Source organism: Neoarius graeffei, chromosome 21 (genome assembly GCF_027579695.1).
Source record: "Neoarius graeffei isolate fNeoGra1 chromosome 21, fNeoGra1.pri, whole genome shotgun sequence".
Taxonomy (NCBI): Eukaryota; Metazoa; Chordata; class Actinopteri; order Siluriformes; family Ariidae; genus Neoarius; species Neoarius graeffei.
In genome coordinates, this window is record NC_083589.1 from 29717011 (window position 1) to 29735827 (window position 18817).

The window sequence follows — 18817 nt, forward strand, 5'->3', positions numbered from 1 at the left end:
ACCCACCTCATAGAACACCACATTGAGATGCCCCCGGGGGTAGTAGTGCGCAGCCACTCTTACAGACTGCCCGAACACACAAAAAAGGTGGTTCAGGAAGAACTTGAAGCCATGCTCGAAATGGGCATCGTCGAGGAGTCCCACAGTGACTGGAGCAGCCTGGTGGTCTTGGTTCCCAAGGCTGACGGGTCGGTCCGGATCTGTGTGGACTATAGAAAAGTCAGTGCAGTGTCTAAATTTGATGCGTACCCAATGCCTCATATTGACGAGTTGCTCGATCGACTAGGTACGGCTCGTTTTTATTCGACACTGGATTTGACAAAGGAATATTGGCAGACCCCTTGAATCCGCTGTCCCGAGAGAAAATGGCCTTTTCCACACCGTTCGGCTTACACCAGTTCGTCACACTTCCTTTTGGGCTGTTTGGGGCACCTGCTACGTTCCAGCGGCTTATGGATAGGGTCCTCCACCCCCACGCCACCTACGCAGCCGCATACTTGGACGATATCATTATTTATAGTAATGACTGGCCGCGGCACTTAGACCACCTAAGGGCCATCCTTAGGTTGCTGAGGCGAGCGGAGCTCACAGCCAACCCGAAGAAGTGTGCAATTGGGCGGGTGGAAGTACAGTATCTGGGCTTCCACTTGGGCAATGGGCAGGTGCGTCCCCAAATCAGTAAGACAGCAGTGATTGCAGCCTGCCTGAGGCCCAAGACCAAAAAGGGGGTGAGACAGTTCCTGGGGCTGGCTGGCTACTATCATAGGTTTATACCTAATTATTTGGACGTCACCAGCCCGCTGACTGATCTCACTAAAAAGGGGGCACCAGATCCGGTCCAGCGGGCTTTCTCTGAGGTAAAGGCTGCACTGTGTGGGGGGCCACTGTTACACTCCCCTGACTTTCCTCTCCCCTTTGTTTTGCAGATAGACGTGTCAGACAGAGGACTGGGGGCTGTTCTGTCCCAGGAGGTTGAGGGGGAGGACCGTCCAGTGCTGTACATCAGCCGGAAGCTGTCGGTGTTTGAGGGCAGGTACAGCACAATAGAAAAGGAATGCCTCGCCATCAAGTGGGCGGTCCTCACCCGCCGCTATTACCTGCTGGGGTGCCCTTTCACCCTCTGTTTGGATCACGCGCCCCTGCAGTGGCTCCACCGCACTCCAGCCGTTTAAGTTTGAAGTGGTCCACAGGCTGGGGGCGCAGATGGTCGTGGCAGATTTCCTCTCCCATCGGGGGGGAGTCAGCTGCAGGCCGGACAGCTCCCCGGCCTGAGTCGGGCGGTGGGGGTATGTGGCAGCGGGGGCATGGTCAAGCATCGGTCTGTGAATGGAGGGCAGAGTCAGGGAAGGCAAGTGGCAGAATCACTGCACCTGACGTGAATTAACATGTTTGTGTGTCTCCCCCAGAGACCGCGCCCTATAAAAGGAGAGAGAGAGCAGAGAAAGGGAGCTCTCCCCAACCTGGACACTTGTGTGCATGTGTGTGGGCGAGTAAAGTAAGCTGCTGAAAAGTACAAAATAAAATGTTTGTAAGAACTCAGTTCTGGCCTGCCGTGCTTCTGTGCTCCACCCACCTTCAACTATTTCTACAATGCCTAATAAAATATAATTCACACTTAAAATTAATGCTTTCTTTCATTTATTTTTAAGGCTCAGTTGCAGCTCCAGAAGTCACCTGATTACACCAAAAAAGATTAAATTTTCAACCATTTGCCCTGGAACCAGATATCCGCTTCAGTAGGCAGTACAACAGGAAGTGATAGCAGACGACACGCGGACTGTTGACAGATGTTTATCTATTGAATTTTCGTCTCACTTAACCAGATATCCAGCACTCTAGAACGCTGTTTCCCTTACTAACACAGAGCCATCAAATAAAGACTTCTAATTCTTAAAAAAAAAAATCCCCAGACACCACTGCTCGCTCTCTCTGTCTGTGCGTGCATGTGTTCACTGCTTCAGCAGGATTAAAAGCAGAGGAAGACCTTCACTGTGTTGTAAAGTATATGTGACTGATAAAGGCTTCTAATTCTAAAAATCTAATCAGAAATTTTCTATACCCATGTGATTTTCTACTGGCAACAAAATCCGCGAACAACAGACTTCACTTTTAAGAAGTTTAAATCTCACTCGGCTAGATAACGCATGTGCAGTACTGACACAGATACTAGTAAACAATTCCGTTGCCATAGCAACACGATTCTTGTCATCTAAAAAGATAGCTTTTCTCAGTGAATAAAAACAAACAAAATGCACGTTACAGAAAAATTATCAATGATCGGCCTTATTTTTACACCCAAACGCTTGACACTCAGGCATCTTTAGCGTTGCTTACAACAATTTTGAAAAGTTGTATCCACTAGATCTCAGCCTTGGTAAGTCATGTAGCGTGTAAGTTATGTCACAATCTTAGATTCTCTCGTGTACTTTGTACTGTGTTATTTGAACCCTGGCGAGAGGAAGATGTCAGTGCCCAGGGACATTGTTTGTTTTTCTTTTTAAAAAAAATCCATACACAGTATACAGGTACAAATATGGACAAGTGAACACTCAAACATGTCTTGTATGGATATTATCTGTTAGTATAAAGGAGTTTATTTTTGGAGTTTTGTTAATACGAGAAATCGTGATGTCACAACTGGGTCATCGAGTGTGGTATCCATGATGGGCAAAACAACAGGAGGTGGTAGCAGACAACACGCGGACTGTTGATAGATGTTTATCTATTGAATTTTTGTCTCACTTTACCATGCCAACCAGTTGTTGTGCAATTAATTGTACTAACAGACAGCGTATGGGATGTAAAGAGAATTATTTTTGACTTACTCTGGATGAAGAAAGAAGAAAAGCTTGATTGAAAGCTTTGAAATGGGCTAGGCTCATGAAAGGGAGTAAAGTGCTACAGCCATGGGTGCCTCTCTTCAATATCTAAATGGCAGGCTTTTCATTTGTGTGCATTTCATTTAATTCATACCCATTCCATGCAGGATGTGCGTACAGGATATTTTTTTTAATCCATAATTGAAGACCGTGCGATGTTATATACTAGGTGCAACTTGTATTCTATGTAGAATGTGACTTCATTTAGTATGAGAGCATGTCTGAATTCCGTGTTATGAAATCCTACTTCAGGGTTGAGAACAAAGCCCGAGTGAATGGGATATTTGTGATTCTAAACTACATCTTTACTGAGCTGTTGCATATGGATTTTCTGGTGAATAAATATCATTTCAGATGGGTTATTTATTCAAACTTATTCATTATTGACCATGAATATACAGTAGAACTATACTCATTCACTTAGACTTCAATATTTCACCCAGAAACAATATCATCTTAGAAATTATCACATTCAAACAGGACATGATCAATGCACACAGTGCTATTGAAGCAAACGATTATCATTCAAATTACCATCACAAATACCTTTCATGTTTCACATTACTACAGTACAGAACACCAGTTTAATAGTAGCCATGTACAATTATTTTAATTCCAAACAAAATATAGTATTGTGAAAAATAATGCGTCCTCATAATTCACAATTGTCACAAATTCAAACATCCTTAGATTTATGTTTTATATTTACACAGCCATGTTAGTGCACTAGCGGTAGTAACATTTCTTGCCTACTACTAAGTGTGTGTGCATCTGAGAATCCAAATGTAAACAATAACAGTGATTTGTTGTATCTTTAAATGGTCCAAGAAGCCTTTATCTAGGCAAATCAGGTGAAAATTCAATCCAAATTGCTTGAAACTGTTCTCATTGGATTCAGAGTTGAATGCAGAACAACGTGCTTTTTACAGAATTAAAATGTGTATCCATTCTCGAGATATTACAAGGATTGAAAAAAAACAGCTTAATTTTAGAAAACTGCCATAATATTCCGTATAAGGATCACAGGGTCCAAAATGGGCCTCATTAACCAATGAGATCAAATGTTTTTTTCTTAATAACTTTTCTATTTTTCAAGATATTTACATGGAAATTGGCAGGCACATAGATGTTTGTATACTGAATACAAAGTTTTTTAAAAATTTGTAAAAACAAATTATGCAAGTTACCATTTAATTAAGAGAAGTGGAGAGTCCAGCCCCTCTCGAGGAGCTGGGTTCCAGAGCCCAAGCTGTGCGTGGAGGTGAGCCCGACTATCTCTAGCCGGTACCTCTCAACCTCCCGCACAAGCTCAGGCTCCCCCCCCCCGCCAAGTGACATTCCATGTCCCAACAGCTAGCCGCTGTGTTCGGGGATCAGGTCGTCGAGGCCCCTGCCTTCGACTGCCGCCCAATCCACACTGCACCAATCCCCTGCTGCTACCTCTGTGGGTGGTGAACCCTCTCACCTCCGGGAGAGTTTCTCTCAGCTTCCGAGGGAGGCGGGGGACATTGAGTCTGAGTGGACCATGTTCTCTGCCTCCATTGTCGACGCGGCGGTTCGGAGCTGTGGCCACAAGGTCTCCGGTGCCTGTCGTGGCGGCAATCCCCAAACCCGGTGGTGGATACCGGAAGTAAGGGATGCCATCAAGCTGAAGAAGGAGTCCTATCAGGCCATGTTGGCCTCCGGGACTCCTGAGGCAGCTGACAGGTATCGGCAGGCCAGGCGTGCCGCAGCTCGGGCAGTTGCGGAGGCAAAAACTCAGAACTGGGAGGAGTTCGGTGAGGCCATGGAGGAGGACTATCGGTCGGTATCAAAGAAATTCTGGCAAACCGTGTGGCACCTCAGGAGGGGGAAGCAGTACTCTGCCAACACTGTTTACAGTGCGGGTGGGGAGCTGTTGACCTCGACTGGGGACATTGTCGGGTGGTGGAAGGAATACTTCGAGGATCTCCTCAATCCCACCGTGATGTCTTCCATTGAGGAAGCGGAGGCTGATGACTCAGAGGTGGACTCATCCATTACCCAAGCCGAAGTCACTGAGGTGGTTAGCAAGCTCCTCGGTGGCAAGGCACCGGGGGTGGATGAGATCCGCCCCGAGTATCTCAAGTCTCTAGATGTTGTGGGGCTGTCTTGGCTGACACACCTCTGCAACATCGTGTGGCGGTCGGGGACAGTGCCTCTGGAGTGGCAGACTGGGGTGGTGGTGGTCCCTCTTTTTAAGAAAGGGGACCGGAGAGTGTGCTCCAATTATAGGGGAATCACACTTCTCAGCCTCCCAGGGAAGGTTTACTCCAGGGTACTGGAGAGGAGAATTCGGCCAATAGTCGAACCTCAGATCCAGGAGGAACAATGTGGTTTTCGTCCTGGTCGTGGAACACTGGACCAGCTCTATACCCTTCATAGGGTGCTCGAGGGTTCATGGGAGTTTGCCCAACCAGTCCACATGTGCTTTGTGGATCTGGAGAAGGCATTCGACCGTGTCCCTCATGGTATTCTGTGGGGGGTGCTTTGGGAGTATGGGGTTTGGGGCTCTTTGCTCAGGGTTGTCCAGTCCCTGTACGAACGGAGCAGGAGTCTGGTTCGCATTGTAACAACCTCTGCCTTTGAAAATGTCATAGTTGTTTTCTGAAGTTTATTCCTGTCGAAGCATTCTGGCAGATTTCTTTGGTCTTTCAGTGTAATGCTTAGATCAACCACATATTGGAGTGGCGCTGTTGCGCTAAATGGCCTCCTCACTTTTGTATAAAGACGAAGAAGATGCCGGTTTAATGGTGAAGCTAAGTATCCAGTTAGATGTCTCTGGAGAACTTTCCCCGTGTGTGTTTTTTTTTTTTGTCGCCAGTTGTCACGATGCCGTTGTCCTGGGGCCAACCGCTTCTCTGGGGATTATGCAGTATTAAAAAAAAAAAACCTAACCGATAATTCTGTTGTCTGCCTGGAATACGGATTATACCAGAGGAGGAAAGTTGTTGCTTGCTGCTGAAATCCTGGACTGGAGTAAGCTATGCTACGGATTTGGTAGGCTTTTTGACACTGACTGGCGTTAACACTGACTATTTTTTCTTCATTTTTATTGTTGCTCCGTCTTTGAAGAGTTGACTTGCGGGGGGGTTGAGTAATTTCTACTGATTGTGGATGTAAAGACTGTGTCTGTGTGGAATGATTGTGTTTATTACGAAATGGATTTTTGGGTGAAGGACTGAATTGTATTGCTGTGAACTGGACGAACTTTTGGGTGAACTGAACAATATATTGCAAGCGTGAAATTGGGTTGCTTGCTGAGTATTCTTTCCTTGTTTATGTATTATCATTGTGTGTTGTCTTGCAAATTTCTGAATTGTTGATAAAAAAAAAGGGTACATGTGCATTTCCTGCTATTTAAGCTGTATGCATTCATACATGTAATCTTGTGACGGTTTTCCGACCTGATGTGACTGAAACTCACTTTCTAAAAAAAAAATTATTGGCAGTTTTAAGCTGCCTGGCACCCCGGCAAACTTTTAATACGGGAAAACCGTTACAGCATTGCCGGCAGTAAGTTAGGCCTGTTCCTAGTGCATGTTGGGACTCCGGCAGGGCTCCCCTTTGTCACCGGTTCTGTTCATAATCTTCATGGACAAAGTTTCTAGCCGCAGCCAGGGGCCGGAAGGAATCCTGTTTAGGAACCACAGGATTTCATCTCTGCTTTTTGCAGATGATGTCCTGTTGGTCTCCTGTTGTCCTGTTGGCACATCGAGAGGAATCAGCTGAGGTGGCTCGGGCATCTCTTTCGGATGCCTCCTGGACGCCTCCCTGGGGAGGTGTTCCAGGAATGTCCCCCTGGGAGGAGGCCCCGGGGAAGACCCAGGACACGCTGGAGGGACTATGTCTCTCGGCTGGCCTGGGAACGCCTTGGTGTCCTTCCCGAGGAGCTGGCTGAGGTGTCTGGGGAAAGGGAAGTTTGGGCTTCCATGCTCAGATTGCTGCCTCCGCGACCCGACCCCGGATAAGCCGAAGAAGACAAGATGAGACCATTTAATTAATATTAATTATGCTAATTAAGTAACAAATGTTAAATCGGTACACACTATAAAGTAATAAAAGATTATTCTAATACCCTCTTTGTGCTCTGTAGGCCTTTGTATTTCTCAAAAGTAGAGCCTAGTAGTGTTTATATGAAAGAATAGAAATAATACCATTCACAGCTTTCAAGGCGAACCTCGAAAAAACTGTGAACCACATCCAATAAACATTCACATTAACTGAATTGAAATTGACACTCGCATTTCTGACTTCCAGTGTTTTAAAATCTCATTCCGACCACTAAGATCTCAATATTTTTCATCAAAACAACTAGTTATATTCTAAATAGTTATTTATTGACATGAATGAGTTTGATTTGAAAAAATAAGTAGGTAAAGCTATGAAAACTCACTTCAAAGTCTCCTGTGAATCATAACATCAAAACTAGTAGACGGAAAATTTTGCTGAATACTTCATCAGAAACAGTGAGAGCGAGAGAACATACCAATAAAAGTTATCTGATTGATATTCACGAGTAATCCAGTCGGAAACCAATCAGGAGAGAGAGAGAGCCTGACCGCATTCCCGTGACTCAAAAAGCACCGGCAGTTTCCCAACATCCTGCGAGCAGAGTTTTTACTCCGTTGTACCAACTTCAACCTGCCGTTACTCCCAAAGTACTGAACAGATCTCAACCAGATACATTTCTTTAGAAAGCAGAAATAATAAGCTTTTTACTGATAGTATTCGCAATAGAAAATATTCAAGAGTTAAGCAATGACAGATTTGGAAACTTAAATAAGCGCCTGCATGCACAATTTTCACAGCACAGCCAGCGAGTGTCTGACATGCCTAATTTATCCTGAATGCCACCCACACTGTCTCTTATTGCCTCTGACCCACTGTAGAGAGAAAGCAGGAAATCAGCACGTGCAGGTCAGCATGTTCATACCAGGGAGAGGGAGAACGGAGAAGTGATTTGCACATCCTGGGTCTTATCATGCTTTCATAGGTTTTCTGTTTTGAGGTTATTATAGTTATGTGTGGTGGCATGGTCAGCACTGTTGCCTCACAGCAAGAAGGTTCTGGGTTTGAGCCCAGTGGCCAACGGGGGCCTTTCTGTGTGGAGTTTGCATGTTCTCCCCGTGTCTGCGTGGGTTTCCTCCAGGTGCTCTGGTTCCCCCCACAGTCCAAAGGCATGCAGGTTAGGTTAATTGGTGGCTCTAAATTGACCGTAGATGTGAATGTGTGTATGAATGGTTGTTTGTCTCTATGTGTCAGCCCTGTGATGATTTTGGCGACTTGTCCAGGGTGTACCCCGCCTCTCACCCATAGTCAGCTGGGATGGGCTCCAGCTTGCTCACGACCCTGTACAGGATAAGCGGTTACGGATAATGGATGGATGTAGTTATATGAGTCCTTCTGTACATCATTTGTGTTATTGTCACTTTGGTTATACAGTGCATGTGACCCACCTTATCAATAAGCACTTGGAGGATTCTAGCTCATTTGCACGTCTTTTATTGGTTGATTTTAGTTCAGCTTTTAATATGTTGCAGCCACATATTTTAATTAGCAGATTAAATGATTTTGATGTTCATCCTTTTATTATTAAATGGTACTTTTCGTTTTTAACAAATCGTAGACAGCGGGTCAGTGTTAATGGAACTTTATCTGAAACTAAAACTCTGAGCACAGGTGCACCACGGATGTGAGTGTTCACCGGTTCTGTTCACTCTGTACACAGATGTGTGTAGAAGTTTTTATACAAACAATCACATCATTAAGTTCTCAGACGACACTGCAATTTTATCACTGTTGAAAAAGAATCATGATATATCTGACTACTTTCTGGAAATTCAGAGGTTTGTTGAGTGGTGCGACGATAACCACCTCCTTCTGAATGTGAATAAGATGGAAGAAATGTGTTCGACCTTCGAGGAGTGGGTGACCACAGGCCCGTGGTCATCCACAATCAAGCCATTGCCCAGGTGCAGTCATACAAATATCTGGGTGTCTTTATTGACAACGCACTCACCTGGAGCATACACGTCGACAGCCTCTGTTACAGACTACAGCAACGGTTGCATTTTCTTCGTCGTCTGAGAATTCATGGTTTTGATCAAAGAATTATGGTGTTGATCAAAGATTTATGTTGATTTTTTATAAGGCAGTCTTGGAAAGTCTGATCAGGTATAGTATCACAGCTTGGTTTGGTAACCTCTCTGTGCAGCTAAAGAACAAATTGTTTCAGCTAATTCATGCTGCTGGAAAAATGATTGGTGTTAAAGAGCACTTCTCCATTCAGAGTATTTATGAACAGGCCACTCTGCAACAAGCAAATAAGACTGTCTGCGATCCATCACACATCATGCATGGCGAGTATGAGCTGCTACCATCTGGTAGAAGGTTTAGAGTTCCTCACTGCAGACTGAACAGATTTAAAAACTCATTTGTTCCTGTGTCAATTAAGCTGGTAAACAAGGTCCGATAAGACCAGAGCACAGATGACTTGTGGTTGTTTGTTTTGCACAGGTTAATATTTTTACTTATATTATTACTTAATTTATTAGAATTTTAGCATTTTATTACACCTATTGGGTGTTGTTTATTCATTCTCTTTTTTTTTTTAATTCACGTTTCTTGCACTTTTAGGCACCTTGTATAATATGGATGCACATATCTATTGTATGTTTGTTATTGTTGTATTGTATGTTCTGTGTTGTGGCTGCAGCATGGGCGAATGGCCCAGAACAAATTTCTCACTTTGTGAGACAATAAAGTTAATCTTGAATATTGAATGTACAGTCATGTACACTGGGGAGAGATAAAGGACAGATCTCTGTCTACTGTTCTCCCACTCCCTTAGGCCTCTATGTTTTCCTCTATCACTGTAGGTCTGTCTTTTCTCTGAGGACTAATTAGGTCCTCTGCTATTGACACCCCCCCCCACACACACACACCTCTCTCTCTCACATACACCTCAAAATATCTCTCTGTCTCATTGTGTATGGAAGCCGCGAGAGGGCCTTCATATAATCTTTTTTTTTATTCACCTTGTTATCCCGAGATAACGACATAATTCAGGATCTCGAGAAAGCAACACACCTAATTCGAGATCTCGAGAAAACAAGACAATTATTCCGTGATCTCGAGAAAACAAGACAATTATTCCGTGATCTCGAAAAAACAAAACAATTATTTCATGATCTCGAGAAAACAGCTGAGATTTCTAGCAGAGCTGCGCCCCCCTGTGGGTCAGACAACAAAGACTTAGAAATTGGCGGACATGTAAGGCCCCGGTCACACCGCCCGAACTTTGCTGGAGCGTTCCTGGAGCGGTGAAAAAAATTCATCACTGCTCGTAACCGTTCACCACCGTTTAACAAAAGTTGGCCCCCGTTAAAGCAACGCCGTATACGCTCGGCCACCGCTGATGTTTCTCGAGGGGCCCTCCTACCGCTCCGAAAGTTTTGAGCTGCACAAAATATTGCGAGCGGTGAGGAGGGGGCAATTTTCCGCCCCGGCAAAGTTCACCCCCGCTCCACCAACGCCCAGTCAAAGTTTGGCACCGCTAGATGCAAGTTCGTGGACGCTTGGGTCCGCTAGGCCAACGCAGAAATCTTGAACTCTGGACCACCGCTGCTTCGCCAGCGTTGCCCGGGCAGCGATTAAACGTTGCACAAACTTCGGTGGAGCGGTTGTAAGCGTTTTACGAGCGGACACGGGGTTGCTGGAATGGTGTTGGGCGTTGAAGCAGCTATCCATGGCGGCGATGAACTTTGGTTTGGCGTTGGTATAGAGGTGTCGGAGCGGGACCAGAATTTGGCTATAAATACGGGCAGGGGCGCAGATATGTTTTTTGAACTGGGGGGGACAAAAAACTGGGGGGGACAAAGCTGCCAGCAAACCAACCCCAACCCCGATATGCCTGTCAAGCTTGTTGTGGGTTACCATAGCAACCAAGCTCGAGCTCACAACCTGTGCAGTCTGCGCAGCTCAACCAACCGAATATCAGTCTTTGTTTTGTTTTATGTGAGTTGTTGCAACTATGTATACACTGCTGTGCACCTCAATAAACCGAATGGTAATTAGTCTTTTGATTTTTCCGTGAGGTTTGCTTTATGCAAAGAAAGACAGCATAGACGTTTTTTCCTCCCTATAAGTGGGGGGGACCGAACGAGGTGAATTTAAATCTGGGTGGGACGAATCCCCCCCATCCCCCCCTCTATCTGCGCCCGTGAATACGGGGAGAAATGGACCAGGAGCTCATTTGGAATCGAGCTGCCGTTGAGTTCAGACCTCATCTATATCGAATTTGCTCAAAGTTACAGTAAAACTGTATCACCATGGATGCTGAGAGACTTGCTATGATTGGTGCTAAACCAACTTTATACGCCCGCATGCACAGAACGCCGCTATACCAACGCTCGCTACCGCTAAACCAACGCTAAAGTAACGCCGGCTTCAGCGGTGCACCGCTAAGCCAACGCCCGTGTTTTCGATTTTTTTTCCCATTTTGTGCCGCGGTGACGAGTGTTGTCGAAATTCGGCCCCCCCTCCCTACCGTTCAAGGAACACTCCAGCAAAGTTCGGGCGGTGTGACCGGGGCCTAACAGAGCAGAAATGGCTTTTTACGATGCCTTGAGAGAGAGGGGGGCCAGTCTTCTGCGGAGGTGCCGCGGACTAATTTTGAAATTATCCCTTATTAAAAGACTTAATGCAATCTCTCCCTGTGTCAACCCCTCAAAATATTGCCTTATTAGGTGATCGATTATTCCAGACATTCTAATGACCAAAGTTGCGTCTATACAGAATGAGAAATAGCCCCAAAGTCAGCATATCACAAGTCTCTTGGCGCACCTGAATGAACCATTTCTCAGCTGTTTACTCGAGATCATGAAATAATTGTTTTGTTTTCTCGAGATCACGGAATAACGGTTTTGTTTTCTCGAGATCTCGAATTAGTTGTGGCGTTTTCTCGAGATCCTGAATTAATTATGTCGTTATCTCGGGATAAGGTGAATAAAAAAAGGATTATATGAAGGGCCTCTCTCGGCTTCCGTAATTGTGTGTGTTTACATGAACTTTTTTGTTTGCTCTAAGGTGGGGGGATGGGCTGCCTCTGGTGACACGCAGTGCTTCCACAGTGCCGCAAGCCCATCTCCTTATTTAACAGCTCGAGCACTATGAATTTCTGTGTGTGTGGAGGTGGGTGGTTCTTTATTCATTAGGAGTGTATTAAATATTCACTAGGAAACTAAAACTGAATAGCATCTGACACTGAATGATATAAATGAGGTGATAAAATTGGACTGAATGCAACTAGTGTATAGCAAAATCAACGTGCATAGCAAATATGGCTTGCTTTTGTTTGTGGTTGCTTGTGTGAGTATCAGGGCTAGACAGTATATCATGTTAATTATTATCCTCCCACCATATAATGCATAATGCAGGGGGATATAGCTATTGCTCTGGCCGTCCATCTGGCCGTCTTTAAACATTTTTTAGTTTCCAGATCATAACTCAAACTATTAGGATTTTTTTTTTTTTCACGAAACCTCAAAGTTATGTTAAGTGATGAGAGGAGTTGTGTCTTTTGACATTTTGGGATTTCTGTGATTTGGGTTTTTTTTTCCCGTATTTCTATGGCAACCAATTCACCTTAGGAAAATTTGATCCTTCTGTCGTAACTTCTCTATCTGGGAAGGAGATTAAATATGTTGAAGACTTCAAGTACCTAGGCTCCTTCATAATGGACTCCTATAAGGACTTCAAGATCCGTAAAGCTCTGGCCTGGAAAGCCTGTAATGCCCTTGACAAGATATGGCCGGGATAACAATCTGAAAATTGACCTGTTCAAATCGGTCATAGAGCCCATCCTCCTTTATGGAGCCAAGACCTGCACGTTGACAGTCAAACAACAGTAGCGATTAGATGGAACCTGTACTAACCTACTACATCGCATCCGAAATATCCACTGGTCCGCTCATGCTACCCGAGAGGAAGTTTATCGGGACTTACCACCTGTCTCCCTAAGACTTAAACAAAGAAGGGTGCTCTTTGCCGGGCACTGCTTCCGTGCTAGGGAGGAACCGATATCTCGCCTACTGTTGTGGAGTTCGAGTCATCGACCAGTAAGGTCAAGAAACCTCACCTTCCCTGCATCGATATCGAAGGATACTGGGATCGATGCGAATGACCTGCCAAACACAATGGCTGATAGAGAGGTGTGGCGAAGGGTTGTGCAGGGCATCTCGGCTGAGGCCGAAAGATAGATAGGAAAACTTGGGGTGGGGTTTCATGTGGGGGCTGGGAGGATATGTCATCTCCTGATGACTCTTGCTATCACAATAGTGACACTTGCAATAATAAAGCCTGTACAGTGCATCTGTAATTAACTTTTTTTTTTTTTTTAATTGTGTTCTCTGAGCACTAATCAATCTCCAAAGTTCCTGTAAAGGTGTCTGTGGGGGTTGTCAAATACTGGCAAATATTAGTGTTTTGGCAAATTATAGCAGTGTGTAGCACTGTAGTCACAGTATGCTGTTTTTGTTTGTTGTTTTTTCATATTATGCAGTGCTTAAGTGCGTGCATGGGCAGGGTGGAAATACTTCCAACATATGTTGCTGATGAGGAGACTTGTACACTTTTGTACAAGTGGACTATGTGCTTCATTTTGTTGGTTAAAACAGAGCTGAATGTGAATGTGTGTCTATTGTGTAACGAGGGCCTATTTCTGGTTGCTAGGATATTCCTTTTCAACTCCCACTGAAGAAGTGTGTGGTGGTGGGTAATGGTGGAGTTCTGAAGAACAGCGGCTGCGGCAAAGAAGTCGACCAGGCTGACTTCGTAATGAGGTAACAGCAGCTCATCATGTCTCCTAGCATCGTAAAAAAAATGAACAAGGATTATTTGACATTTTGGCCATGCCCTCAGTTTGGTGAGAAGGATGGCTGAGTCTGTCACTCATTCAATGCAATGATGAAAACCAGGAACAGACATCTCTTAGGTCATATAGAGAGTTGGAAGGACAACACACTCATTTAAAGCTCATAGGCAACGGTTTTAATTTTATGCACATTTGAAACTTTATATGCTAAAAAACCCTCTGTAATTTTCTTCTGGTCCCAAGAAGTATTGTTAATAAGTAATAATTAAAATAAGTTAGCGCGGATTGTGACGAATTTCTGTTCAGCTGTTTTCGTGACCACTCGCCCCATGACGTCATTTAAGACAAACAAACCATTTGAGTTGAGTCCACTTCCATTTACTTACATTGCCGTAAGGGGGATTATGTCATGGTGATGTCTGTCCGTCCGTCCTGGGAAGGGTACTCACCTTCTGAAATCAAATCCTCTCACAATTTTTGGAGGAATTTCATGAAACTTGGCAAGATTCTTTGTTATATGTCAGTAATACACATTGTAATTTCGTTAAATTCGGTCACATTTTACCAGAGTTACAGCCCTTGATTAACAACTGTGTACTTTCACAATTTCATGAAGGTGTGCTTGCCTTCTGACATCAACTCCTCTCACAATTTTTGGACAAATTTCTCGAAGCTTGGCAAAAGGCCTTGTTATATGACGGTAATACGCATATTGCGATTTAATTTCATTTCTGAAAATTTTACCAGAGTTTTGACCCTTGATTAAATAACTTTGACAATTTCATCAAGTTGTGCTTGCTTTCTGAAATGAACTTCCCTCACAATTTTTGGAGGAATTTCATGTAATTTGGCAAAAAGTTTTTATCCCCCACTGGTCGAAAGGCCCGAAGGGAGATTATGTCGTGGTGATGTCCATCTGTCCCGGGAAGGGAACTCACCTTCTGTACAGAGGAATTTTAGCCCATTCCTCCGTACAGAACAGCTTCAACTCTGGGATGTTGGTGGGTTTCCTCACATGAACTGCTCGCTTCAGGTCCTTCCACAACATTTCGATTGGGTTAAGGTCAGGACTTTGACTTGGCCATTCCAAAACATTAACTTTCTTCTTCTTTAACTATTCTTTGGTAGAATGACTTTATCTACTTTTAGGACTTGTGTGAAAATCTGATGATGTTTTAGGTCATATTTATGCAGAAATATAGAAAATTCTGAAGGGTTCACAAACTTTCAAGCACCACTGTATCTTCTTGTGTTGAAAATAATATGAAATTATGGTATGAAAATACGTACAGCAGAGATGAGCAATGAGACAAAATCTTTGCGATAAAAAAACCCCTTCAACAAGCTACAGTCAGTATTATGCAATATAGATTAGATTTAGATTAGATAAAACTTTATTGATCCCTTTGGGCGGGTTCCCTCAGGGAAATTAAGATTCCAGTAGCATCATTACAGATAAACAGAGAAAAGAAATAGAGAACTTCTAGATAAATTAAAATAAATTAAGTATTTACATATACTGTATATAAAAAGAATAAGATATAGGGAAGAGAGGAAGGGGGGAAGGAGGGAAAAAAGGGGGGGGAGAAGGGGGGGGCGGTAGGAGAGATATTGCACATTGTCCGGTATTGCTTATTGTTAGGCTAGGCTACTGCTCCTTCCTGTCCTCTGTCCTCCTGTTACCCCTCCTCGCCCCCAGAGAGGAGTTGTACAGTCTGATGGCGTGAGGGACAAAGGAGTTTTTGAGTCTGTTCGTCCTGCACTTGGGAAGGAGCATTCTGTCACTGAACAGGCTCCTCTGGTTGCTGATGACGGTGTGCAGAGGGTGACTGGCATTGTCCATGATGTTCAATAGTTTGTCCATATAACATTGTAATTGATCATGTGGCAGGAAACCATCAAAAAGGCACTTATTTTAGAGTGTAGACCTAAAACAAACCAGACAATCAGCCTTTTCTCACCTTCCCGGTAGCCACCTGAACTGACAGTTTCTTTTACTGAACATGTAGTTGGCTTCCTTTCTGGCATTGAGTTATTCTTGAATGCAGAGCAGAAACAATTACAGAACATAATGCGTAATTATTGCTATAGTATGCTCTTGAAAATTACAGCAGTGATGTTAACTGTTCACACTGAGAGTAAACAGATACCTTTGTGAGATTATGTGAGCTCTAACCACTTCCACCTGAGAGACACTGACCTGCACATGTGTTTTTTTGGAACATGTCAAAACTGAAATTAAACATTTTCTTACAAACAGCAGGAAACGCATTTAAAGAAAACAAACTCCTGCTCCTACCAAAACCACTTGCAGAATCAGTGTAAAAGCATTTCACATTGTGGTTTGAAGAATATTTGTCATGTTTATTTTACGTCTCTTGGAGCATTCCAAGGTTCACCATCCGAACAAAGCTAAATCTAAGATATGTGTGTGTGTGTGTGTGTGTGTGTGTGTGTGTGTGTGTGTGTGTGTGTGTGTGTGTCCCTTTGACAAGATGTTCTGTGTGTATACAGTTCTGTGCAAAAGTCTTAGGCACATGTAAAGAAATGCTGTAGACCAAAAATGGCTTAAAATAATGAAATGAAATGTTTCAACGTTAAAAAAATACTATAAACAGCAGTAAGGCATAATAAATGACGGTGGTATCCTGATTCAAAGGAAATGCAACTGGCCTCAACAAGAGGAACAACAACTTTTATTTATCACAGGTACACTTGTGAAACTCCTCTCTGTATTTAAGACATCTGAAGCAGTGAACACACACATACCCAGAGCAGTGGGCAGCTATGCTACAGTGCCCAGGGAGCAGTTGGTGGTTAGATGCCTCACTCAAGGGCACTTCAGCCTAAGGCCGTGCCATATTAATCTAAGCGCGTGTCTTTGGACTGTGGGGGAAACCGGAGCACCTGGAGGAAACCCACGCAGACACGGGGAGAACATGCAAACTCCACACAAAGTCCCCTATCGTCCACTGGGCGCAAACCCAGAACCTTCTTGCTGTGAGGCGACAGTGCTAACCACTACACCACCGTGCCACCCAATATAGTCAGCGTTTTAACAAAGTAACCACTGATAGATAGATAGATAGATAGATAGATAGATAGATAGATAGATAGATAGATAGATAGATAGATAGATTTATTAAACACAAGATCCATTCAGCTGATGCTGGTTTTCATTGATGTGTATAAACTGAAGCATGTCAACTCAAGCACTGAAGCATGTCTGTACAATAGTCAAACTGTCAATACACCAAAAATTGTAACAAATATCCATCCATTATCCCTAAACACTTCTCCTGTGCAGGGTCACGGGCAAGCTGGAGCCTATCCCAGCTGACTATGGGCGAGAAGCGGGGTACACCCTGGACAAGTCGCCAGATCATCGCAGAGCTGGCACATAGAGACAAACAACCATTCACACTCACATTCACACCTATGGTCAATTTAGAGCCATCAATTAACCTAACCTGCTTGTCTTTGGACTGTAGGGGAAACCGGAGCACCCGGAGGAAACCCACGCAGACACAGGGAGAACATGCAAACTCCACACAGAAAGGCCCCCATCGGCCACTGAGCTCGAACCTAGAACCTTCTTGCTGTAAAGCAACAGTGCTAACCATTATACCACCGTGCCGCCCCTGTAACAAATATGTAAACTGAAAATGTACATTTTGTCAGTAAGCATAGAATCATTTACTATATGACCAATTCATAAAAGCTCGCTGTAACAAAACCAAGATACAGACTTTGTTCACTTCAGTTACGTTATCACTTTCTGATGGAATAGTGCAAGTCCTTGATGCTGGGTTCTTGGTTTATCACTTCCTGTCGTCTGTAAAACTACGGTCACATTACAACCTGCGCTGCTTTGAAATGGGTTATCACAAAATGAAAATGAGGCATTTTGATGGCGATGCATGGTGATATACAGGTGAGCTAAAAGTTATGATCGCACAGCAGTAAACACTTGACTGTCACGCCTTCTCACACTTGAGTCTGGCACGTCTCAAGTGGCCACACTCGATCACAGAGTGCGTTTGTGCAAGCTCTTGGGACCAGTCGTTATGGGAAACACCTGATACTGATTTGAGCACAATCAGCTCACGCATATAAGGACGCTGTTTTCACAGAGGCTTTGCGAAGTATTATCATCATCACGATCACGTTTGTTTCGAGCCATGTTTATAACTCTACTTTCTGTTTTGCTTTTGGTTTTGTTTGTGTTTTGTTACTCTGACCATGCCTCACGTTTTGTTTTTGTAAATATCACACCTGCTAATAAACACTCTTCCTGCATTTACATCCATCTACCGCCACATATTCCTGACGGAATACTTCGCAGAGTCTTTGTGAAAACAGCATCCTTGTGTGCACATGCTGATTGCATTCAAATTAGCGTCAGATGTTTCACATAATGACTGGGTCCCAAGCACGTGCACAACGTGCTGCAAAGGATCCCCAAAGGTAAATATACTTTTCAAGTCTCGGTGAAGTTTAGGCTGTGCCAAGCCACTGTGTTGATGAAGCTCCCGTGAGCACTGAGGACATGGATTCAAGACAAATACATCTCAAGAGGCTCGACGAAGGTTCCCCAAGCTCCTGGAAGTATTCCCAAACCCATCTGCAGTATTCACCAATCAGTTTGCTGACAAAAACATCACCAAATTTCAATGCATGCACTGAAATTTTTCACAATGTTTTTGGCCACTCATGAGCTGGAGACACACCAAAAAACAAGTCACGAAGCTTGAAGAAGATTCACCGTGCATTGAACGATTGGTTTAGATACTACCAATTTTTCATCGCCAATTATTCGCAAAACCATCACTATTTTAGTGTGACCAGGGCCGAAGCAAACATGTAAGGGATTTTTTTTCTTCCGTTTCCGGTTGAGCGTATACTGTGTGCATTCTGCCTGCCGTTTCTCACCATTGCTTTTTATTTTATTTTCCCTTTTGTTTTTCTTTTTTGTGTTTGTGTATTTTTATGTTTGTTTTTTGTTTGAGTGCTTTGTCCGTCTGTTGTGATGTAGCTCTGGACC

General features: G+C 43.9%; 1 protein-coding gene across 2 annotated transcripts in view; it reads left to right on the forward strand.

Moving 5' to 3' along the window:
* Nucleotides 1-18817, forward strand: part of st8sia1 (ST8 alpha-N-acetyl-neuraminide alpha-2,8-sialyltransferase 1) — a 186299-nt gene that overhangs the window by 76259 nt on the left and 91223 nt on the right. For both annotated transcript variants that reach the window (XM_060902944.1, XM_060902945.1), the window contains exon 3: nt 13632-13741. In XM_060902944.1, the coding sequence (XP_060758927.1) occupies nt 13632-13741 (110 nt within the window). The remainder of the gene's footprint in view (nt 1-13631; nt 13742-18817) is intronic.